The following is a 26,059-nucleotide window of genomic DNA, read 5'->3' as shown; positions in this document are numbered from 1 at the left end:
CATTCAAAATATATTAATTTTCATAGATATGCAGGTCATTCATGATCTTTAAAATAACTGACAAATAGTCTTGATACTTGCCATTTTATGCATATTTATATATAATTTTTTTTTCAGGATTGTGTAAAAGTACCTACGGTATCTCGAATAAAAGACCGCTAAGTAGGTGATATGCAAGAATTCGTAATCTACGTGCCGGATTCAAGCACATCCAGTTCAGATGAAAATAGTTCTATGACTTCTATGAGTGTCCCTGGTTGTTTTGAAGCTAGCTCAAATATAAGTGACATTGAATATTTTAATTCAGACTTCGATTACAAAGAATAAAACTTTTTCTAATAAAATATTTCTTTATTTGTAGGTTCTGTTAGTTACGAAATTATATTTCATATTTAGCAGTGACTTTTCGGCGAAGTAAAATATCGTGAGATGAGAGAACCGGACATATCCCAATAAGGCCTACCTACTTATGCACTATTTTTATTCATATTCATATTTATTATTAATAATGTACACATACATTACAAGTCAAGTTTACAATGGGTGAAATATATCCCAGATAAATTACAGTTCTATTGCCCAATTTCTACCCGATCTACCCGGTTTTAATAACTGTTGGACTGCACAGATTAGGCAGTACATAAATGAGACTCGTATCTTGTTTGGTACTAAAATTACAGTTGTTGTATTGTATTGTATTGTATTTATTTATTGCAATTCACATGTACATTAAGGGTTTTACAAGTACTTAAGAGTATGGGTAGGTACACAAATGACACATGAAACCCTGATGGGCGCAGCAATGTAGGTAGATATGTAAATAATACTTATCATTATATATGCCCACATAATTTCGTATTCTAGCATTATACAATTAGGTAGGTAGGTACATACATTGTTACTTTCACACCGAGACCATGGTACACAAACAATTACGAGTAGGTAAACTGAATCAGCTATTTACTTACAAGTAGGTTTTTAAAAGTGACCAGCGTATACATTTATTTGGCTGTTTTGGACAGATTCTTAAATAGTTTTAGCAGTTTTGTTAATCGCAGTCAGTTTTTAGTATCTGAGATATAAAAACAAGTGTGTTTTAAAAAGAAAACTAGTGCCTGCGCTAAATCAGAGGATTGAGTTGACGAGCCGACACCACCACCAGGCTCCGTTTAGTAAGCCGTGGTAAAAAACCGGAACAAAAGGGATTCAAGTATCATGACCTTTAGTGTCGTACTATAATCACGTGACCAGTGTTGTCAGCATAGCAAAAACCATAAAATAGCACTGGCGCGCCCTTAAATCCCACGACTCTTCTCTTTCCGCACAGACTCTACATCTTATTATTTGTAATGTATTAAAAGAAGAAGTTAAATCATGTTTTCAGTTAGGCTTAATGTATCATGATGATTGATGACACGACTTTGTTTTCCATTTTATTTTGTTTGAATAGCGTTTTATTTAATTTTTGTACGACAGTGACATCTATCGGTGACGAATTAAACTATTATGTAATTGATGGTAAATTGCATTTGTCATTCAGGTTAAAACCTTAATTTAATATTAATTAATATCAGAATATGCATGAATTATTGCATCTTTCAATAATCAGATTAATAATATTTTACGGTAATTATGAATGGCAAACTGCACATTTGTATTTGATCGTCTCTATGGACGCACAGTACGTTTAAAAAATACATACATTGTCTATAGACACCACTTGACAATCATGGCGAGCACGTCAAGGTCTGTTTTTCTCATTTATTTTTATTCCTGTTACCGTCGTACAGAAGTAATTTGTTTATTATACTCTATGACTGAATTTTAATAATGTTGGTTAAGATTCTACGTAAGTTATTTGTGGTAATGGTAGCCTCTTACACAATGTCGTAGTAAAGTTTACCTGATGGTACGTTTTGTAATTACCGATGATGAACTTTCCTTTGTGGTTTTAGAATTGAGGCAAATAAGGTGGTCTGCTATGCTCACCCCGACGCGCCGCTTATCGAGGATTACCGGGCAGGTGACATGATCTGCTCGGAATGCGGCCTCGTCGTTGGAGACAGGTAACGTTATTCTGGATATTTGGCAATGTTTCGAAATTCACAGCTTTCCAAAGCTAAGTTTCTAAAGTTTCGAAATCGAACAACTTAATTTTATAAATGTACTCGGAAGCTAATTTTACGGCGAGTTCTACTACAATTGATGCTAATTTATTGACTGTATGAATGTTTAAGCGATGCTTATAATATTTGTGTTTACAAAGTATTTATACTATTTATTCTTTATTCTCACTCAACAAATTTTCATACACCCCTTGTTACAAAACTTTCATACCCAGAACACACCTGTCCATTTGTTGACAAGAAAACTTTCATTCACAGAGTAATTGACGTTGGTTCAGAATGGCGTACATTCAGCAACGAGAAGTCGGGAGTAGACCCCTCTCGTGTTGGTGGGCCGGAGAACCCGCTGCTCTCTGGCGGAGACCTTTCCACAATCATTGGCCCCGGCCGCGGCGACGCTTCATTTGACAGTTTCGGTGTATCAAAGTACCAGAACAGACGCAATATTAGCAGTACAGACAGAGCACTGATTAATGCGTTCAGAGAGATCAACACAATGGCTGACCGCATTAATCTTCCCAAAACAATTGTGGACAGGGCTAACAATTTGTTTAAACAGGTATGTAAACACTTAGTGCCCTTTCAATTAGTTTGTAAGCATTATTGTGTACTTTTATTATGTACATATGTACCAAACTTTGTGAAGAAATATCTTTTATTATTATTTTGGATTTCATGGGCCTTTAAAGCCCGGTCTGGGGTATACCAGTCTATGGATTGAAGTTTGGGTGGACAATCAGACTGGGTTATTGCAAAGACGTCCAACATCTGCCATAACAATGTTTTCACAAGTTATGAGACAGGTAGTTACTTGCCGCTGACTAGATGGGTCCCTGAAACAGATCAGCTCAATTATTATGTATTATTATTACATTCTTAAACAAGCTATGCCTTGACTTACTGAAGTTATGCCTTGTAAATGACATTTATCATGTATTTTAAACCCTTTTATGGAGCAGATTATAAGAAATCCTTAATTCACGCCTCATTGCCAACTTGTAGTCCTAGCAGTACTGCTTAGCCTTTTTATAGGGCAACTTCAGATGTATTTTTATATGGCAAAAATGTTCACTCTACAACATCATCTTTTTGTGTTTTTTTTCTTGAGTTTTTTGGACTTAAAGGGTTGGCTTGATCTGTCTATTTTTTTTAAGGGTTAAGGAAAAATACTGCAGTATTTAGTGTTTAAGATTGTAAATTTTTAAATTGGAATTTAAGTAAGTTAAAAATGTCAATATGAGGTGTATTGACGTGCATACCATATAAAATAATTCAATTTGGGTTAATAGAAAACAATTAGGATTGCCAACAATTAAATAGGAGAAAAACTGGTTACCTTGTGGTTATTCAGTTTCTATTATGATGCACAAAAACATAATAATTGAATGTTTGATGTTTATTCAAAGGTTTGATCAAATTTCATTGCGTATTTCCAGGTACATGATGGCAAAAACTTAAAAGGCCGAGCAAATGACGCCATTGCATCAGCTTGCTTATACATCGCCTGCCGCCAGGAGGGCGTGCCCCGTACATTCAAAGAGATATGTGCTGTCAGCAAAATCAGCAAGAAAGAGATTGGCCGGTGTTTCAAACTCATCCTCAAAGCTCTGGAGACGTCGGTGGATCTCATCACTACAGCGGACTTCATGTCCCGGTTCTGCTCAAACTTGGGGCTCCCGAACTCTGTGCAAAGGGCAGCCACACATATTGCAAGGAAGGCGGGCGAGCTGGATATTGTGTCTGGACGAAGCCCCATTTCAGTTGCAGCTGCTGCTATTTATATGGCTTCTCAGGTATGTGCTTGCTAAAGATAAATGTCAAGTCAAGTGTATGATAAGAAAGTAATATATTTACAATTACAATGTTAATGTACTTGATGAGCTATATGTGTTTTAAAGCATAGCATATTTATTAGTGTCCGATCAAAGATTCGGTTTCGGTCAGTTTCGGCAAAAAAACATATTTCGTCCGTAGTTTCGGTTTCGGCCAAAAAGTTTGAAACTTTCGGCCGGGCCGAAACTTACGAAATGGTAATTTGTACTATTGGACTATGAAACTAAACTATGTGACAAAGACCAAGAGTTGGGGAACAAGTAGGACAACAATATTAATTACTGATTTATGTATACAGAAATTAATTGGTTTAGGTATTAGAAAACACAATTCCCCTAATGAGCCTCTGGACGGTCGACGCAGTTTCAATGTGTATAAAAGCGGTTTTATGACATTTTTACAACGATTTTAACAAGTTTACTAAAGTTTCGGTTTCGGCCGAAACTAGAGCCAAAGCCGAACCTTTCGATTTCGGCTAAAAACATGTTTCAGTTGGACACAAATATTTATATAAAGATGTACAATTGTATATATTTAATTTGGAAACTTCTTTATCAACAAGTACCTACCTACTTTTTAATTGGTATTTGGGTGAGTGATAGTTTTATACATTTAACTTGTACTTGTGTTATCAAAAGGGTGTTAAACTCATTAAGGTAACAATTAAGGAAACATGCAAATAAGTTTTAGGTTAATACTTTTTCTAATCTATTAGCATTTGTAGTTAAGAGCCCTTTAACGTGCACACTAGCGCCACAGCTAAAAAATCGTGATAATTTAAATATAACGAAAGATATTGAAAAAAGGGGGCCGCTACGTACTGTATTGTGTACTTACGTACCTTTTGAATACATCAAACTAGTTTCTATGTTGCTGGTTTCGTCGATCTAGGAACTTAAAACAAAAACGGCCGTTTTAACTTTGGACGCATAGATTGATAAATCCAGCAACATAAAAACTAGTTTGATGTATTCAAAAGGTACTTAAATACACAATACAGTACGTAGCGGCCCCCTTTTTTCAATATCTTTCGTTAAATTAAAATAATCACGATTATTTAGCTGTGGCGCTAGTGTGCACGTTGAAGGGCTCTTAAACTAGTTACCTGGTGCTATCAGACTAAGTTATTGAATAGAAAATTGAAAATACATATGGCTAACACATTTGGACCACAAATTGGGTTTGCTTGAAAATTATTCTCAATTTTTTTTAAATAATCAATTTAGAAATTATGGACCTGTAAAAAACTATCACTACCACCAATTTTATAAAAAATCCTTACAATTCAAACGTAAATTTATAAGAATTCGTGTATCTCATATAAGATCCACACCAGGTTTTGTGAAAACCAACCATAACATACTTCCGGTTATGTTACAATATTTCACACTTCTCAATATTTGTGTTTGTTACAGGCATCAGAAGACAAACGCAGCCAGAAAGAGATAGGCGACATCGCCGGCGTGGCAGACGTTACCATCCGGCAGTCCTACAAGCTCATGTACCCGTTCGCTGCTAAACTCTTTCCCGATGACTTCAAGTTCGCCACACCCATCGAGTTCCTCCCACAGATGTAGACTGTATGCGTTGACATCAGTAATATTGACAATATTTATCACTGACCATATGGCAGTCCTACAAATTTGCTACATCCATCGAGATTCTCTCACAGATGTAAAACTGTATCTCCAATCAGTAATATTGAAGAACGTCAACACAGCTAGTGACAAATATTGATCACTAGCTGTGTTAATTGTGTTGACGTCAGTAATATTGACAATACTTATCAATATACCAGGCATGACAGCAAATTATTGCTGACAGTGTTTGAAGACCAGTCATGACGATTATCTCAGGTTTAATTTGGCAAACGATGTACCAAACACCCTATAATAATTATGCATTTCTCCATCGGTCGGTGAACTCTGTGAATTGCCCCACTGAGGATATTGACCGCTGTTAGTAGCATCTTTACACAAAAACACACCACTTTGTAAAATTATTCAAAAAATAATAAATATAAAGTGAGCCGATATTGTTCAAGCTTGTTCGAGAGATCTGCTCACTTGTGTTGTCAACCTTATCTCTTATAATAAATTCACATATTATTTATATAGTATGTGTTGATTGCTTTTAATGACGCCAGACTTATTTTGGTCAATAGTTGCAGCGTGCGACATGCAGTGAATTGCCCCACTGGAAATGTCGCCCGCTGTTGCTCATCCATTCTGTTTGCTTGTATAATCACCTGCCATATAAATATGTTACACAACGAAGGCCACAAAAATATCTGACACGATCTTATTTGTTGAGCCATAAGAGCGTGTCACATATTTTTGCGGCCTTCGAAGAGTAACATATTATTGTAGGTGACTGTACGATCGTCTAATCTGTTAACTGATGATAAACCTTATTGCAAAGAGATAAGAACCATCAAAGTTCAGTACAATATTGTCATTGTTACTAATATAAAGTAAGGATTGTAGTCATTAGTAAATTTGGCTGTATGAATTGTCGTCAGGTCAATAACGAAGTAAATATTGTCATTATTACTTTCAAATATCAAACATTTCATTAATTCAACACAACTTAAGGTTAATCGATGAAAAGACTTCATGAGTTGCATAAAGGTTCCATTTCAAATTCGGCTGCGGACTTCAACTATATGGCTGTATTTGCAGTCAGCAGTCGAGTTTGGAATGGTACCTTAAGGGGAATATGTCTGCATCCCAACGGACTGCGCCAGTAACATTCAGTTCCCTGGACTGCCTTGTTTAAAAAAAAGTTATCTAAGTACGAACTGAAACTAAATTAAAACGTATCATTTTGTTATTTGGTAAAAGACCTTGACTTTTGACATTATATTAGCAAAATGAATGCTTAGAAAACATATTTATTAGCAGTTACCATACAAAAACTTGACTGACTGATTACATTTTGCTTATCCACCCTTTGCCATTTAACTTTAAATAGCACAGATAATTAAAAGTAAAAACTTCCATCATAAATGTTTTAATTTTTTGAGACTAATTCCGTACGTGACGGGAAGGAATGGAAGAAAATTGAACTTAAAATAAAAGTACATAAAGTTCAAATTTCTTCAATTTTCCCCGCGATATCAACTTATTTCCGCCGTGTACGGAATTAATTCGCGAGGAATCTGTTCTCTTTCGCGCGTTTATTTCGCAATTTGTGTGTGAGTAAGACGGATTAATTGACTTTTTTGTATATGTTGTATCTACCTACTTATTATCGCACGGATTACTACTACATAAAGCGATGTATATATTGCAGAGTATCGGAAAATGAATTATTCCTAGTTAATCCAATCGGCAATGAATCTTATAACAATGCCATAGAGCAGGGGTCTCCAAGCTTTTTTACCTGAGGGCCATATTGCGCCTCAGAAACTTTCGCACGGTTTGGCCCGCGGGCCGGGGTGCAAAGTGAGAAAACGAAAACTGAGGACTGCGTACGCTTTGACATCATTGTTAACCTTTGTATCCTTTGTGGCATGAAAGTTGACATATGTCAACTGTCGAATAACTAATGTGGCCTACCAGACGGCGCCACAGGCGCACACATAGCCAATATTATCCTCCTAAGGCCCAGCCATACAAATAAAAAATCCAGAATTTGCCACTGAAATTTGTACCTTTATTGCAGGGAATAGAGTTGATTATGGTTTTGTTTGAAAATTGAACGAAACAAAACAAATGCGACTCTGTTCCAATTTAATATGATTTAAATTTCATCGAACTGAATAAGTACCTACTATAGGTAGGACCTTGTACAGTCGCCATCAGATATATCGGAGCGACCAAGGCGCTCACAAATATCTGAACACGCCTCTATTGTCAAGGCGATAGAGTGCGCGTTCAGATATTGTGAACACCATGGCCGCGCCGATATATCTGATGGCGACTGTACCTTAGGAGGATATGGCGACTTTAACACTGGGAATAATTCATAAAAAAATGTAGTTGCATGACTTCGGGACCTATTTATCTATAAATAAGCCTTAGGACTGGTGTAGAATTATTAAAAGAATCTTCCACATTTTCGCGAAACATTTTACCAGATAAGTAAAAAACCGGGCAAGTGCGAGTCGGACTCGCGCACGAAGGGTTCCGTATCATAATGCAAACAAATGCAAACAAAAACAAAAAAAAAGCAAAAAAAAAACGGTCACCCATCCAAGTACTGACCACTCCCGACGTTGCTTAACTTTGGTCAAAAATCACGTTTGTTGTATGGGAGCCCCATTTAAATCTTTATTTTATTCTGTTTTTAGTATTTGTTGTTATAGCGGCAACAGAAATGCATCATCTGTGAAAATTTCACCTGTCTAGCTATCACGGTTCGTGAGATACAGCCTGGTGACAGACGGACGGACGGACGGACGGACGGACGGACGGACGGACAGCGAAGTCTTAGTAATAGGGTCCCGTTTTACCCTTTGGGTACGGAACCCTAAAAAGACGGCAATTATTCATAAAAAATGCTCCTCAGACAAAACATCAATTTCGTGAGCTACAGGCGTATTCTGATTTCGATAATAGGTTATGATGAATTAGATCTGGATTGGAATTGGAATCTGGAATTTAGATAGTTACCCCTCCTCTGGGTTGGAAGGTCAGATGGAAGTGGCTTTCGTAAATACTAGTGCCTACGTCAAATCATGGGATTAGTTGTCAAGCGGACCCCAGGCTCCCATGAGCCGTGGCAAAATGCCGGGAGAACGCGAGGAAGAAGGAATTAGATCTGGATTAGTTATGGATCTGATCTGACAGTGTTAAAAGTGACGTGTTTGGTTGAAAAAAAAAATAGATTTCAGATCTGATTCAAGATAAAGATAATTAAAATCAGAAGACGCCTGTTAGTTTAAGATGATTTAGAGATGCCACCAAGAAAATAATGGTGAAGAGCAACTCTTCAGTGAACTTTTAGCAGTCCTTATTATGTCACAGTTTTTATGTACAGTCAGCAAATATATTAGCTTGGCACCCCTGCATATGCATGCACGGGTGCTTGGCTAATAGTTTTGCTGACTGTACCATTGAAGTTTTTCTGCGTTAATGTGGAGGGATCTATTCGTTTTTATATTAATTTAGGTTTAAGTATTATCTTTGGACTTACCAGCCAACGCCGCGTTGGATTTTGTGATTTATTTTTGTACGAGAAAAGGCGTGTGTTATACAGTTTTACAGCTTGGGAAAAAAGAGTAGAAATTCAAAAGTGGCAACACTGTAGTGTCGTCCCGTTTTCTTATATAAATTGGTTGGATAGGGACGACACTACAGTGTTGCCACTTTTTAATTTCTACTCTTTTTTGCCAAGCTGTAGTTGGTATCGTCTTGGGTCGTCCCATTCGTTTTTCGTCAAGTCCTTAAATTAGTCCTATTCTGCTTTCGTCACTCATTCTACATTGAAAGCCACCGACGATTGTGACGAATGTAGAATGGGTGACGAAAGCATAATAGGACTAATTTAAGAACTTGACGAAAAACGAATGGGACGACCCAAGCCAAGACGATACCCTGTAGTTGAGATTTTCCGCTAGTATGGTAGATATCCTATTAAAGCGTTTTTTAGTTACCGATTTTTTTCTGCAGATTTGAATAAACAAGTTGATGGGTAATAAAAAAATAGTTTCACTGATTTGTTTGCTATTTAGATACAATATCTCATTAAAATATCCATTATGCCTGGGTCACACTAACGGGAACACTTTTCCGCTAGTGTCGCCCAGGCATTACGCAGTTACGAACAAGAAATTGTACAAACATCTTGCAAGAAATCAAGAAATTGTACAAACAAATTGTCTTTCATTTGGAACTTATCTACCCATTAAATTTTCTATTCAAAAAAGTCGATATCGAAAATGAAGATCGGCGTTATTTTTTTTTTCATTATTATTACGCAGTGTTTTATGTTATTGACCGTGGAAGAACAATTTTTATACCCTTGATTACAAGCGATATACATTAATCGAGTTTAATTTGACTGTAAGTCTTTTGTTGGATGACTTTTGAAGCAATTTTTAAGTTAAAACATCTTTACTTGTTATTTTATTATTATATTTATGACGTTTAAATTTCACTTACCTTGTATTTTAATTCTTATTTACTTCATGCGTAAAAATTGTTTTCTGTTAACAAAAAATGAGAATGACGAATTTAGTAGTGAAAGAAATTTTGGAAAATTCTATATACCTATATGTAAAGATAAATAAAAAGACAAGTGCCAACCAACAACCAACCTATTAGAGACAGCTACCTACTTCAAACAAAGTTTGCATTATGTGATATATTAACAAAAATAACAATACGATTGGTGTAAAACATCTACCAAACTGGGATTATAAAGGGGCCCACAGATTAACAATTCGTCGGACGATATAAGCGTGTCGGTTGCTCGGAACTGTCAAATTTTGGGTTTAACTGACAGGCTGATATCGTCCGGCGAAATGGTAATCATTGGGAATCCTCAGTGGCGGATTTGCAGTCTTTGCCGCCCTAGGCCCCAAGCCTTGTAGCCGCCCCTTTCTCAGCATCAGCACCCGTCATATTGACTACATTAGATCAGGCAACGAAAAGATATATTACCCTTTTTTGAGAATTCGTTGTCTGGCCTAATTTTGAGTTATTTTTTGTTATCATCAGCGAATTTTTTGTCTCAATTTGCCGCCCCTAATATCTCGCCGCCCTAGGCCCGGGCCTACTGTGCCTTATGGGAAATCCGCTACTGGGAATCCTTTAGACCCTTTAGTTTGTTTTGCTAAAAATTTATAGTATAATTTTGTAAAAAGCTGCAAGGTACAATTTAACAAGTGTAAACTGGCAACATTGCTGCCATTGACGTACACGCTTGACCAATGACAAGAGGCCTTTTATCAGTGTTGCTATTTTACTCTTTTGAAATCGTAATATGTAGAAAATCTTATAAGCCCTGTAAATTAAAAATTATGCCTTAAAACTTCTGTTCAACAATTGAAATAGAAACAAACTGATAAAGTTACTCCAAAACAGACAAGAACTACAAACTGTATTAATAGTGTATTATCGCCTTGGTCGTGTGTTTAAGGTTTAGTTTATAATTATTATAAGTAACGCCACAAATAAATGTATTTTTAAGTTACAAACTATTTTTATTTTAAATCCTGAATCTTCGAGAGACTCGCGGACGATAAAAATTGAAATCTAATTTTAAAATCTCCATGCCGTTTGGCTGACAAACTTAGGCCTCTGGGACTCCAAAGGTGAAAGTTTATTACAGCAAATCCCGAATTTTAACCATTTGAACGCCACACCTATTATAAATTACACGCCCATCGTTAACCGGGTGCGTCTGTGGACATCTTTGACGGTCAAAGAGCACATCTTCGCGTTTCTATGAGGTACATTAGACAATTCTTGCATGAGTATTGCCTTCATAATGTGCCCGAAGTTTGACGTGATTTAGCTAATGTCCTGATAATTCCCTTCCTGTCATAATCGGATACTTATACTAGTTAATACTGTAGGTACCCGGACCCGGGTATGTCCTAAAACTACGTCCAATGCCACCGTATGATGGTCAGAGACAGTCCATATACGGTGGGTTTTAGTCAGTTTCAAAAAGATCTATTGTAAGCTGCGAACGCACTTAGAATTATTTTGGTATTGTGGCCCTGAATCGGTGTCAAAATATTTTAAGCGCGTGCAATTGTTTTTGCAACTGACTTAAGAGCTATCTCCAGTTATAAAATGTAGCTGGAGCTAGTTTATCGGTAATAGTTTGGTAAACTGACTAAGGTTTGGATGAAAAAGGTATTGGTAAATCCTAGATATAGCTTAGCATTGTTGAGCGAAAGAGATTATCTGTTTTGATATATACTTAGTCTCTTTTGGGCATGCTAATACTTTGCTCAATAATTCTAAGTCCCACGGGTTTCCAAGGTAATTGGTGAGTAATAGGTAATGGTAATGGTAAGTACCTAAAATTGTCGGAAACGCTATTTATTGATCAGTCCGAACTTGAACGCCTTTGAGAAAGAAAAAATTGACTTCAAGGTTTGACTGACACTAGTCATTTATTAAACCCTTTGACCGCCAAACACCAACTGACCAATATCAACACGCGTGCATCCCGACAAGGTTCACAAGTCACGACGGCGTGCAATACGATAAGCATATGGCGCTCAAAGGGATAATAAAGCACATCTTTACATACATTTCCCAATAATAATTTTAACTATTCACCAGGTGAACCACGTCAACAACTTCCTATATCTTCTGGCGTCAACCCCGTAAATGCTTCGCCGAACGTTTCTGCTGTGACCCAGAAACAAGAATCCATTTGCAATGAAATGATCATGCTACGTGGACTCATTGAGATTGACAGGATAGCTGCTTCCGTCAATCTTTCCAAGACCATTGTGGATAAGGGCAGGGAGTTGTATAAAAAGGTAACGTAAGCAAGCCAACGAGTTTTTGGGTCTCATTGCCACTGTTTCCTTTTTATGCGTAGGTATGTAGTACATACACCCCGGCCCAGGCCAAAAGTAGGAAACAACGTTGTTTTCTGTATCACCTATATATCTCAAGTTTCTATTAGGTAAATTAACTATTGTATCCTGTTAACCAAAAATTTACATTACGTGAACTCCAAAAAAATTTTAATTGCCCAAATTGTTGATCCCGAATTATAGAAAGATAAGAGTCATAGAATGTATGGGACCCCTTACATTAATATGTGCTTTTATAATCCTTCGAAGTTTGTTTCCATACTCTTGGTCGGGTGTATCTACATGCTGGAGGGCTGGGGGCTTGGCTTCCTCAACGCGTGCATAGGCGTCTTCGGCGAATGATGAAATCTTTATAATTCCATCAGATGTTATTGACTCATCACGTTTTCAGGCACTAGAGAGCAAACAATTAGAAGCCAACACAATCGAGGCCGTGGCATCGGCGTGTTTATACATAGCCGCGCGCCAAGAAAAATCTGCGCTTTCCTTCACAAACGTCCGTCACGCCAGCACAAGCGGCAAGAGAGCAATACGCAAATGTTTCGACCGGATCGTGAAACTTTTCAATATCCACCTGGAACCTGATATATACAAGGACCCGTTCGTGAAGAGTCTGTGCCATGATTTGGATTTGCCTTATTACATTCTGCGGATGTCGCATCACATTGTCCATGAAGCTGAGGTGATGAAAATCGTGTCTCAGTGCGATCATCAGTCAGTTGTTGCTGCCGCCATTTTTATGGCTTCTCAGGCAAGTATTTGTAACAGATATTAACAAAATATAGGTACTGTAGTCACTACAGTGTAGTGAAAAAAACTTAGTTTACATAGTACCTACCTATTACGGAAATAATTTTTATTCTCATAAATTTCTTATTTGTTACAAGCGTTTATAGCCGACTGTATTTTTCTTTCAACAGGCAAATAATATTCATGAAAACAATTCTAGAAAACCCAAACAATTAGGTTGCCTTGTTTTATAACAAAGATCCTTTGGCCACCTCATGTGTCCATCATCAGGTCAGCTTGACGGTACCATAATGTTGTGTTGTGACCCAATATACATATGTATGTGAAGTTTCAACTCAATCAAAGGGGAGAGTTCTTATTTAGAAACATATATACCTACATACCTGCAAACAGTACAAACATTGCAAGTTAAAAAAAGCTTGTAAAATGGGTAAAACATTTGAAAATAGCTCGAAAAGTAAAATATTTCTAAGTTTCCTTCGATTAAAAAACTTTTTTTGTTATTTAATTCAGGTGTCAAACGATAAGCGAACCCAGAAAGACGTTGAGAACATCTCCGGGTTGCAGGGCGAAGCCATCTGGGAAGCATATAGGCTCATGTATCCACATGCATCCGACATTATCCCCATTAACTTTGAGCTGTCCGTGCCCATTAAATCTCTGCCTAGAATTTAGGTGGTACCATACCTACACCACATATTAACATTACAGTACAATCTTATTCTGTTTCATTCATCATGCTCTGTAAGTGGGGTAATTTTTAGCTTAGGGTTCCGTACCCAAAGGGTAAAACGGGACCCTATTACTAAGACTTCGCTGTCCGTCCGTCCGTCCGTCTGTCTGTCACCAGGCTGTATCCCACGAACCGTGATAGCTAGACAGTTGAAATTTTCACAGATGATGTATTTCTGTTGCCGCTATAACAACAAAAACTAAAAACAGAATAAAATAAAATATTGACCAAAGTTAAGCAACGTCGGGCGTGGTCAGTACTTGGATGGGTGACCGTTTTCTTTTTGCATTTTTTTCCGTTTTTTTTTTGCTTTATGGTACGGAACCCTTCGTGCGCGAGTCCGACTCGCACTTGCCCGGTTTTTAGGGTTCCGTACCCAAAGGATAGAAACGAGACCCTATTAACTACTAAGGCTCCATTGTCCGTGATGACACTGATGACTGTGATCCACTAGACATGTAGGTAGTTGAATTTTTTACAGATGATGTACCTACTTATTTCTATTGCCGCTATAACAACAAATACTAAAAAGTACGGAACCCTGGGTGGGCGAGTTTTTATTGTTCTATAAAGTGTGCAGAAAACGACATGTTACTGCTCTACCAAGTGGGCTTTTTTTTTACGCTAAGCGAGTAAAATTTGGTTATAAACAGATTTGTTGTACAATTTCCATTTTGATATTTAACTCCTCTTGCATAAATAACGACTTTTACCTTAGGTATACCTTTATTGTTAATTGAAAGTACCTTCAAGAAATACTAAAAAAGTTTATTATAGTACTTAGTCATGTTTTTTTAAATACACATGTGTTTTACTTTCTTCGTATCCAAAATTAAAGGTACTTAGTCTTTAACTCGAGTGAAAAGCAGTATATTGTTTTATAGGAAACCTAATTTGTAACTATAAAAATGAAGGGTACACGGAAAGAACATGTCTAGTCAACTCTTGACAATATTTTGAGTTCGCGGTTTGAAAGGAACGATGTACTTTTATTCTGGCGTAGGTATAGGTTTTTTAACGTGAGAAAAGAGGAGTTATATTTTGATTACAGAGGTAAGAGAAGCTGTAACTATTATAATAGTTCATTGAGAGCTCTACATTGTGAAATTAAAATCGAATTTTTCAAAAAAACCGACTAGACATGTTCTTTCCGCGGACCCTTCAAATAGGATAACGATAAAATGTATATAGGTACGTACCTACTTACCTATTATATTTATATGAATTTGTCGTTGCCACACTCAATATTGGGTAACTATCATGTATTGAGACAGTTACAAGGAAAACGAATATGAACATAATACGTACATGTTAGCAATTAAAATGAAATGAAATTAAATAAATAGTTTGCTTAATAATTCTAAGTCTTCTGGTTTTCCAAGGTAATGGTGAGTATTGGTTTGCTAAAAGGTTAGCACAACTTTAGGTCCCAGGGTAGGTAAGTAGAACTGTTGGAATACACTACTTATTTGATCAGTCAGAACATGAACGTCTTTAAGAAAGATAAAAAGGACTTCAAGGTTTGGCTGACAAGTTATCTATACCTTCTGACCGCCAAAGACGTCAACTGACGCGCGCAGCCACAGCACAATATCAACCCTCGTGCATTCCGACAAGTTCAGGACGACGGGCGATACGATAGGCGTGGCGTTCAAAGGGTTAAAAAAACATCTTTACATAAATTTTCCTAAAATAATTTGAATTTTTTTACTATCCACCAGGTGAACTTGCTATAGCTTCTGGCTCCATCCGAGATGTTGCTTCGCCGAATGCTTCTGCCGTAACCCAGGAGAACGAATCCAGGAGCTCTGACATAGACATGATACATGGATTCACTGAGATTGAGAGGATGGCTGAATGCGTTAAACTGCCCAAGAGCATTGTGGATAAGTCCTGGGATCTGTATAAACAGGTAACGTAACCATGCTTTCGAGCTTTTGGGCCTTATTACCATTTCAATTCCCTTTTCCATGCATCTAAGATACAATATAGGTACACCCCAGGGCAAAAGTATGGGAACAATCACAATATCTCATATAAGCTTGTTTCCTTAGTTTTGGCTGGGTGTATAGATCTACATACTGGGGACATGGCATTACCAACGAATGTTGCTAATTTCACCATGATAGAGTCTGTTCGGAAAGAGAAGAGTCGTGGAATGTATTGGGCCCCATACATTCCACGACTCTTCTGTTTCCGCACAGACTATTGACTGATTAAGTTTTCAGGTACAAGAGAGTAAACAATTGAAAATGTTTACAAACGACGCCATCGCATCGGCATGTCTTTACATAGCTGCTCGTCTAGAAAAATCGGGACTTTCATTCAGAAACCTCTGTCACGCCAGCAAATGCAGCAAGAAAGCGATAGGCAAATGTTTCATAAGCATCCAGAAACTTCTAAATATCAAACTGGAACCTGTGTATACGGACCCGTTCGTGCATAGTCTCTGCAGTGATTTGGATTTGCCTACACATGTTAAACGTACGTCGCATCACATCGTCCTGGGGGCTGAGGCGATGAAAATCGTGCCTCAGTGCGATCGACAGGCAATTATTGCGGCGGCCATTTTTATGGCTTCTCAGGCAAGTACCTATATGTAAAAGTCATTAAAAAATATACTTACGAATTTGCAGTGACCAAAATTTTTTTTCGATAGGTGGTAAGTCTAAAACGGGGCCACACTGACGATTTGCGAGTGAGTTGAAAGCGAGTCGAGCGCGCAACGAATTCGCCGCGAGCGCGCAACGAATTCGCCGCGAGCGCGCAACGATATTGCCGCGAGCACGCAACGACTTCGCTCCCATTCCAGTATGACAGTACGCCACGGCGAACTCGTTGCGCGCTCGTGGCGAACTCGCTGCGCGCTCGCCTCGCTTACAACTCTCTTACAAATCGGCTGTGTGGCGCCACTCTGTGTAAAATTAAAAACCGGCCAAAAGCATGTCAGGCCATGCTTGTCAGTGTACAATTCCGTGTTACCCTGTTACTTCTGTCACAATAGGCTAAACGGGGGCTATTAGTAAAGGCTCAATAGAAGCAGAAGGGAGCGTACGCACCTTCGCAGTGCTTTGTACACTAGTCTTTTGACTAAGAAGGGAAGACTAACCAATTTTTGTTTCGAAGCAATTAATTACTTACGAAAATATTATCTATAATTTTTTTTCAGGTGTCAAACGATAAGCGAACCCAGAAAGACGTCGAGAACATCTCCGGTGTGGCAGGTGATGCCATCTGGGAAGCATACAGGCTCATGTACCCGCATGCGGCCGCCCTTATCCCCTTTAATATCGAGCTGACTGCGTCTATCGAGTCTCTACCACGAATTTAGGTGGTACCTACACCACAGATTAGGTATATAGGTAGTTGTTACGAACTACACCCCAGGCCAAGTATGGAAGAGAGAGTTACAGTATTAGGCGATAATTTCTCGATTTTGTTTGACTTCCTCCTTGTTATAATTATAGTTATGAAACTTATGAATAAATGATTAACGGTTAAATTTATTTTTTACTTATTCCAAAATAGTTATTCCCTACAGGTACACTTAGCCGCAACGTAGGTACGCGCTTTTCTTCAAGAATTGTTTACCTAATCTGATATATAATTTGTACGTGCACTAAAGGCATGTTAAACCATAGCAAATTGTCTTTAGGTACCTAATTGAGACGTATTCCCATTAAAAAATAATGCCATCTTGAATATGATGAGGTATTATAGACGTTGACAGTTTGGTGCAATCATCGTCAGTCCTTATACGTTACGCACCTAGGCACGTTATATCTAATAGGCTTGGCGTTCAATGGTTTACTGGTCAACAGTTTGACCGCTAAAGACGTCAAATGACGCTTGCGGCTACATCCCAATATTAACCTTCGTGCATTCCCACAAGGTGTACGATGACGCACCGCACACGATAGGCGTTGCGTTCAAAGGGTAAGGGCAACGAACTGTCAACAACCTTTCATACTCTCATTATTCCCAATTCCCGTCATGTCCCATCGAATTTATTTGTTTTTTATCAAAACGCCGGCGGCTCAGGTAGGTATCTATTTTGTTAAAGATATTGAAACGACATTGACGCCTATATGCAGTTAAGCTCTTTTGAAATAACATGGGAAAGGGCGCATGACGTGAGCAGAGTCGAATGAGCCCTTTATGTTATTTAGCCAAAGATAAGTAAACAATGAAGATTGTCAATACGCTTTGCGAAATTCCCACTTCTTATTCACACAAAATTTTACAATTCCAAAATGATAGTGTATTAGGTACTGTGAAGTTTTCCAACTTTTTGGAAATGTATAAATTCGCGTTTCTCATTATTGTATCATGAGGTCCCTGTTAAATTATTTTTTCCCGACGCCTTTAACTTTCGGATTCTATGACGATCTGCAGTATAAGATCCTGCGCGCATTGTGATTTAAATTTTTGCAACACGATTTTAGATTCGAGCTCTAATACATATTTTTTTCTCGCATGTGCGTGCACTGACATAATAACACATACGTTGCATTTCTGCGACAAAATTATACCACGACAGAAAATCGTTGTGCGCGCTTGGCCTAAAGCAGAGAGCAAAGCTTATTAAATTTTTCTATAAGACTGCCTAGTGATTTTAAGCTGAGCGTTATTATATAACAACGATGACGCGACATTTTAAGTACATTATGTATTACCTACCTAATTCACACGTACACGGTTTCCGAGTTTACCATGATAATCTCAATATCGCTCTGTAACACAGATTGCCGTTGCCTTACGGACTTGTGTTCAGAAGTCTATGATTGTCAGTCTATCAATAACTCGTCTCTAGTTAAGGTGATACCGGCCCTTTTGCTATACTAATGTGCGGGCGTGCCTCCGATCTTGATGATTGGCGCCCGCGGGCGTGGAGACATTTCACGGCGACGATTGTTGATGGCGTATGACATTTGGGTCGGTCAAAGTGGCGGCAAGTCCAAAGTACTTATTTGTATAGGTAGTTAGTATGGATTATCTTAGGTGATTTTTTCGGGCTCGGACCGTATACAAAAGATATTGTGTAAGGTAAAATTAAAACTTCCCATAGGCACTCGTCTGCTCGTTAGTTGGACTAACTAACACATATAAAAAGAAACGATTTTACGCTTTTTACGGCGTGATTCGGAAAGTGAATTAGAGATTAAATAGATACGATATAGTAAAGATATGTGACGTCCCACGGATAAAGGTACCGTATGGTGGTTGGCGCTTACAATTATTAACGTCGCTCCAATATTATAGCGCCAGCCGCCATAAAGTACCTTTTGTCGTGGAACGTCACATAACTTTACTACTTCATATCTAGTGAATCTCTAATTAATTTCCCGAATCGCTGCGCCAGCCGCCATAAGGTACCTTTTGTCGTGGAACGTCACATATCTTTACTATTTCATCTCTTATTCATTTCCCGAATCGAGCCGATAAGGTCTTCACTGCGAAATTAATTCATTGCCAATTTTCTCTTTTCGACGGCAGATTTATTTACCCCATTCTCTCCACTGCACACGTCATAGACAAACTGAACTACAGACCGTCATCGTCACCCACACGTGCACGGTAATGAAAATTCGATCAATCTTTGAGGGCTTTCCCAAAACGCTTGACGCTACGCTCCGCTACGGCTACGAAGAAAATTCAGTACCGCGCCAGCTTTCAAAGGGAGAGTACGCGTCGCGCGCGTTCAAATTCACGTCTCTCGTATTTACGTACGCTGTCATTCAACTTTAAATCCAATTATTAAATACAATGGCGTGTGTGAGTTAATGAGATTGTGTGATTAGTGCGTTTTAAATGTTATCTGATAGTGTTTGGTGTTGGAAAATGGTGAAGGATGTGAGTTTGGGAAAATGTTGAGCGCGTTCGCGCTATGGCACGTGGGATTGTTGGTATTGGGAGTGGATGGGCTTATAGGTAAGATAAAATACTTTAATTAAAACTATTTCGTTACTTAAATATAATCACGAATATAGACTAGCTAATCCTATTAAATTAAGAGTACCTAGTGAGTATGTAGTGTAATGTATGTGTTAATAGCTTTAAGAAGAACACTGCATAAAGCTTTAAATTTGCTCTACATCTACAAAGAGATAAAAAACAAAACAACGAAAGCAAAAGATACTTTATAAAGTGATAAACTCCTTGGGGCTGATCCTATAGTTAATAGTTGTTCAGTATTTAATGACCAGGTACAGTCACCTGCAATAATATGTTACACAGCGAAGGCCGCAAAAATATCTGACACGATTTTATTTGTACGAGTAGAGCCATAATAAGAGCGTCTCACGTATTTTTGCGACCCTCAAAGAATAACATAGGTAGAGTCTGACCAAAAAAAGTCTTCAGCGGATTTGATAGCCCACGCAGTGCAAGTGTCATTTATACGTCATAATTTCATAGAAGTTTGACGTTTAAAATAACACTTTCACTGGGTGAGCTATCAAATCCGCTGCAGACTAATCTTGGTCTGATTCTAGGTACTATTGCAGGTGACTGTACGGTTAAACTTACACATCCTGTATATCCCTGTTTGTATTTCGATAACAACAGGTACCGATTCGCAATAGTCTGGTATTTCTCCAGACTGTTTTTTTGCCAAACACCGCAAACAAATGTACCGAACAGCGCTGGACATGACGATAGAACTCCACCGTAGCGTGGCAGTTTGTTTGCGAAAGCTTTGAAAGAAAATAATCGGGCTTTTGTGCGAAACTACGTTTGTTTGTATAAATAAACTATCGAGCTTGGCTGATTATTTATGTCTACGAGTAGTTACAGTAGTTACCGAATGATGGAGGGTAGTATTTTGCGTTGTGCGAATTTGACTGGTGCACCGTGCGAGGGCGAAGGCGCGAAGTGTGTAAGCAATTCGGTGGATGACAATTGTTAGGTACAAGTGCAAGGAGTCATTAAATAATAGATATAGGTAAGTATATAGGTATCACGATGCATTCGTCTGGAGTCGTGAACAATTGGGCATTTGGGTAACTGTCAGATTGCCCTATTGATTTATTTTGTTCGAAACTAATGGCGTTGCATAGGTGTACTTAGGCATGATTTCTCAATTAGTAAAGGGCGATTATTGTTTACCTCTAAGAAATTTTAGCAAGTAGGTAACTATTTAATATTGCTAGTAATAGTTGAAGGTGGTTTGTACGTATGGTAGGTACAAAGTGGTGGTATTATACATAATTTGCATAACTTCGCGTTGGATGATGATATCTAGGGAAACAAACGGCTTTTTGTCATGGTATCCAAACGAACGTTGAACCTACGGTAAACTTAAGGTTGTGCATATGCAATGTGCATTTCACTTACCTATGTTGGGTAAGCTGGAATTTTAAACAGGCGAAGTGAAAAGTATCATGCTAATTGGTAATGGAATAGTTGCCATTTTGAACCTAATAATTTATCAGTTTGCTATGATAAAGAAAATAGGCTAGGAAATAGAAAAACAGGGTTATTGAGAAGATTAAAAAATCGGTTTATGTTTATAGATAAAAAACCAAATTGAACACATTCTCCATGTCAGAAAGTCGCTTTTTAGTGTTCCGTACAAAACTTTGTTCACGGAACACTTATGGGATCACTTCGGTCTTGTTTGAGTAAATCTTTTGCGCCGGTAATATTCAAAAAGCGAAAGATTCTTAGGCCTTTCTCTTTCATAGATAAAATCAGAAAATTAAATTAAATTCATAGAAAATAAATCCGCGAGCGTATTTGACAAATGGCTTCATCACTATCCCCTTCTCTATCCCTAGGAATATGGCACAGATGATAATTTCATACGGACTGACAGGCGGCCATTAAGCCACTGGGGCAAGGTTTAGGGATCCGTGCAGCAACAAATATTCGTATTTTCGAAGGCATTTAGACGCGTAACTATTATAGCGTTCCAAGTTTTTAATACCTACCTAAATTAGGAACTTAAATTTGAAATTTATAAGGGTCTCTGGGATTCAGAAGAACATGTATACTTAACTAAAATCTACAATCCTAAGGATGGCTTTACATAATATGTATAAACCAGCCTTTACCATAATATATATATATATATAATGTACCTAAATTTGGGAATTTTAATTTGAAATTTATAAGGGTTTCTGAGATCCAGGAAAACAGGTATCCTTAACTATAATGTATAATGCTAAGGATGGCTTTACATAACACATATAAACCAAATTAAGTAAGTATAGGTATGTTGGACAATTATTGTAAGCGGTGTGTACAAAGGACTGTATAATTGACGGTTCACGGAGCTGACTGTACTTACAATTCGGACGAATAACTCACTAAATAGTTAGCCTTTGCCTTTGTTTCAATTAAGTAATGTAATTTATACGTATCCGTGCTTGCCAAAGTGGTTCTATTGTACCCGAAATTGTTTGGTACCCGACCTAACTCTTTTAAGTAAAAACTATGTGAATAAAATAGGTATATTGCATTTCATGTGTTCATCTTAATATAAGCCTAAGAAAAGGTTGAGGCTTGCTCCAATTTAAAAACAACATTTACTATAATAGTTATTTTCTTAGAACCCCGCTTAACTTGTATTAACTCGCACTTGGCCAATTTTTTCAAGCTTCTTAATCACGGTGATTTGATATTAGTAGAATCGAGGGGTGCTATTGTGAATAGTTTTTTTAATGGTCGCGTTCATACGGCACATGAATGGTAGGTTAGAATACATTAGAAAATACTATTTTTGCATTGTGTGCAGTGATTGCGGAAGTAATTAAAAATAAATATGAAACGAATGGAATTATTAGAAAGGTGGCAAATATTTTGCTGAATCTTCTTTTGTTAATATCTGTGTTTTTGTTTGTTAACTTTTGTGGCACGTAATTAAGTTATTTCCAGAAATACCATCTATCTACACACTATACATATTTTAAAAGGTAACCAATACAATAGGTACCAAATACCTATATGTCGTTTTTAGTATTTAGGTAGGTACCTATGTATATTTTTCACAAGTGACCTTAAAATGCAGTCTTCCAAAATAAATGTTGCACATTCGGGAAGTAAATCCGGCAATTCATTGCATCACCAGACTGAAATGACTTTTATTATTTAGTTGTTTTGGCAATCCGTACGCGGAAATAATACCGACTTTTTTTAGAGCGCGTTGCCAAATTAGTTTTATACTGAAAATAATTTTAAATCTCGGGATTTTATAGGTCAGAAATAATTGGATGCCCATCAAAAAAAGCCAACATTGTTTGCCTTTTATCTAATGCTAAAAATAAAAGACTCTATTATTGATTTTTACTACCAACTTCGTTTACAACACGCATACACAAACCGGCTAACTTTACCACTCCTATTAGTTTACAACGGTTAAACCTCCCGTAAACATGGGAATGAAGGGAATGAACGACAATCATTAATCATTCGTTCGTGAATGGGAACTAATCCCAACACCTTTAGCGGAGCGTTTTCTTGATGGATTGATTTCCGATTTGTAATCGTTTGACATCAACGCTGTACATGTGTATGACAGTTTTTTTACGACTTTTGTTACAACATGACTACGCTTTTTTTAGGGTTCCGTACCCAAAGGGTAAAACGGGACCCTATTACATACTAAGATTCTGCTGTCCGTCCGTCCGTACGTCTGTCACCAGGCTGTATCTCACGAACCATGACTGTCTAGACAGTTGAAATTTTCACAGATGATGTATTTCTGTTGCCGCTATAATAACAAATACTAAAAACAGAATAAAATAAAGATTTAAGTGGGGCTCCCATACAACAAACGTGATTATTGACCGATGTTAAGCAACGTCGGGCGGGGTCAGTATTACTTGGATACGTGACCGTTTTTTTTTTGCATTATGGTACGGAACCCTTCGTGCGCGTATCCGACTCGCACTTGCCCGGTTTTTTCCCGTCTTTTAGTGGTTTTCCTCTAAGTGGTTAAGATGGTGTTTATTGTGGGCTGGTGTTAGTAATTTTTCTGGTGGGAGTCGTAAAGTTTTTATGTGGTTTTAACAGCAGCGCTACGCATTAGATGCTCGCATATTGCTGTTGTCATGTCAGCGGCTAATTTTAAGTTTATGTTAATTATTTTACCTATATTTAGAACGATATGTGTAGACAAAACGCTTTTACATATAAAATTCCAAAATAAATTAAGGACATGAACTTCTTACAGCGTAATCTGTCTTTTTGATAAAGTAGCGTCGGAATATAAGTCTTTAAACTTCTATCGAAACTGCATGTTAACTTAATTTATTTATATTTAGGTATTTATAAATATGAGTCTAAGAGTGTCCCACTGCTGGGCAAAGGCCTCCCTCCTCCCTTTCCACGTACCTATCCCGGTTTTGACCCGTCTCCCACCAGTTCCTATTAAATACGTCAAGGTCATCTCGCCAACGCCAGCTTAACGAATAATTTTTTATGGTTTGGAATGGTTCCAAATCGTTAAGTTTTTCGTTAGCATCAAAAAGTGATGGCGAAATTGGCCAAAGTGGCTAAATATATCGGTACCAGTGGCGGCGTGTCCATAAAAGCCGATTCCCACCGGCTTGCCTGTTTTTGGACGTTTGACCAGAGTTGTAAAGGAAATATGTAAGCCAAATTAGCCCCGGCTTGCCTATGGATATGTTTGAGGCGCCGCCACTGATCGGTACACATCCTTATTTCTACTACCATAGAATAAGGGTGTGTTATGATTTATTTGGCCACTTTGGCCGTCACCACCTATTTGATTCTGACTGTACCTACATTTTTGGCTGCACAAATCCACAAAATTAAACTCGAGAGGAAAGTCCTGAGGTATCGTGCCAAGTATCTTTGCCAAAAGTCTATTTAACGCGAATACACTTATTCAATGAGAGACACTGAGTGCACTTTCGTCGTACATCGATTAATCATGGAACGTGAAAGCTGCATTTGGTGCTAGTGCAATTTTTAAACAACAAAAATGGACGAACAGAAAATTAAGTGTGCTTCATTAAATGAACCCAAATCAGCATAATGCTAGCTTATTATGATTAGCCATTTTGATGCATGTAAGTAGGATTTTAAAATGATTTGTCCAATTTCAATGGTTGTCTGGAAAAGTTTACATTTTAGAGACCATGAGTAAGACCAAGACAAGTCTGCAACGATTTTGATAGACCACGCAGTGCAAGTGTTATTATTTTAAACGTCAAACTTCCATGAAATGCGGCATTATCGACTATTTCATGTTAATCTGTTTGTTTCTTAACAAATGAAAATAAAAAGCTATAAACGACATAATATTTTTATAAAAATATTACATTTGAATAACAAAACTTCCGTGAGACACTGACATATTAAATCAATTATAGCGGGTCACTCACTTAGGTAAGTAGGTATATAAAAAAAATGCCATGCATAGTTAGCTTGGTCTGAGTCTACTTAGTAAATATTTATAATTAGTTGTAGAATGTCGGACCCTTAGGTGGCCTAAGTGACTTAGGATAGCATTCCATTTAAGGATAACGACTGACTCTTATTAATGACTTTAATGAGAGTCGAAACCTACGCAATTCTTCGTTTAGTTTATGACTAACGATATTTATTTCATCATTTAGGACAGTTACCTACCTAATCGTACTTACTTGTAGGTATTTTTAAGAGTTTGGCGAACCTAGCCGCCACCCACCACCATACAAAATAAAATAAATATTTGAGTGCGGCTTCCAGACAACAAACGTGTTTTTTTGCATTTTTTTGCGTAATGGTACGGAGCCCTTCATGCGCGAGTTCGACGCACTTGGCCGGTTTTTTAGAATGTTATAGGAATATAATTAACTTATTAGAATTTTCGCACCAGTATAGTTAAATAAAAGCTACTCTCAATGGATAGAGAATAAACGAATTGTGTACAGTCGGTTACGCCCTGCTGCATGTTAAAGGCAGTTATGTTAGGGTTGCCACCCTCCGCGCGTGTTAATAATTAAAGAGTCCCACCTGACCCACGGGATGCGTTATCTCGATCCTGACAAGTGCGTAGAGTTTTACTGCAAACACGATCATTTGACATATAAAAAGGGACAGTCGACGGGATAAAAAGGGACAGTCAGAATATTCGATAACAAAGTGATCTTTGGTCCG

General features: G+C 37.7%; 3 protein-coding genes across 7 annotated transcripts in view; all 3 read left to right on the top strand.

The window, feature by feature from the left end:
- LOC134663515 (NADH dehydrogenase [ubiquinone] flavoprotein 1, mitochondrial-like) overlaps positions 1–26,059 on the top strand; it is a 219,710-nt gene that overhangs the window by 112,590 nt on the left and 81,061 nt on the right. The window lies entirely within an intron of this gene.
- On the top strand, positions 1,698–16,535 carry LOC134663529 (transcription initiation factor IIB). 5 transcript variants are annotated; one of them, XR_010098148.1, is made up of 6 exons: positions 1,698–1,746; positions 1,956–2,066; positions 2,385–2,685; positions 3,563–3,919; positions 13,732–15,863; positions 16,180–16,535. XR_010098148.1 is itself a non-coding variant. In XM_063519924.1 (5 exons), exons 1-5 carry the CDS (start codon positions 1,730–1,732, stop codon positions 13,891–13,893), a joined length of 948 nt encoding a protein of 315 aa, XP_063375994.1. In that variant the 5' UTR covers positions 1,698–1,729; the 3' UTR covers positions 13,894–15,866. The 5 variants fall into 5 exon arrangements, 3 of the variants coding, with proteins under 3 accessions (XP_063375994.1, XP_063375993.1, XP_063375995.1); XR_010098149.1 differs by having other exon boundaries at positions 16,173–16,535; XM_063519924.1 differs by lacking the exon at positions 16,180–16,535 and having other exon boundaries at positions 13,732–15,866.
- LOC134663544 (uncharacterized) overlaps positions 19,609–26,059 on the top strand; it is a 216,629-nt gene continuing 210,178 nt past the window's right edge. Inside the window, exon 1 of the mRNA XM_063519941.1 lies at positions 19,609–19,882. Within this exon, the coding sequence (XP_063376011.1) occupies positions 19,819–19,882 (64 nt within the window). The 5' untranslated portion in view covers positions 19,609–19,818. The remainder of the gene's footprint in view (positions 19,883–26,059) is intronic.

Source organism: Cydia fagiglandana, chromosome 4 (assembly GCF_963556715.1).
Source record: "Cydia fagiglandana chromosome 4, ilCydFagi1.1, whole genome shotgun sequence".
In the NCBI taxonomy this organism is placed as follows: Eukaryota; Metazoa; Arthropoda; class Insecta; order Lepidoptera; family Tortricidae; genus Cydia; species Cydia fagiglandana.
Note: the sequence above shows the minus strand (reverse complement) of the source record. Positions and strands in the feature narration are given on the sequence as shown.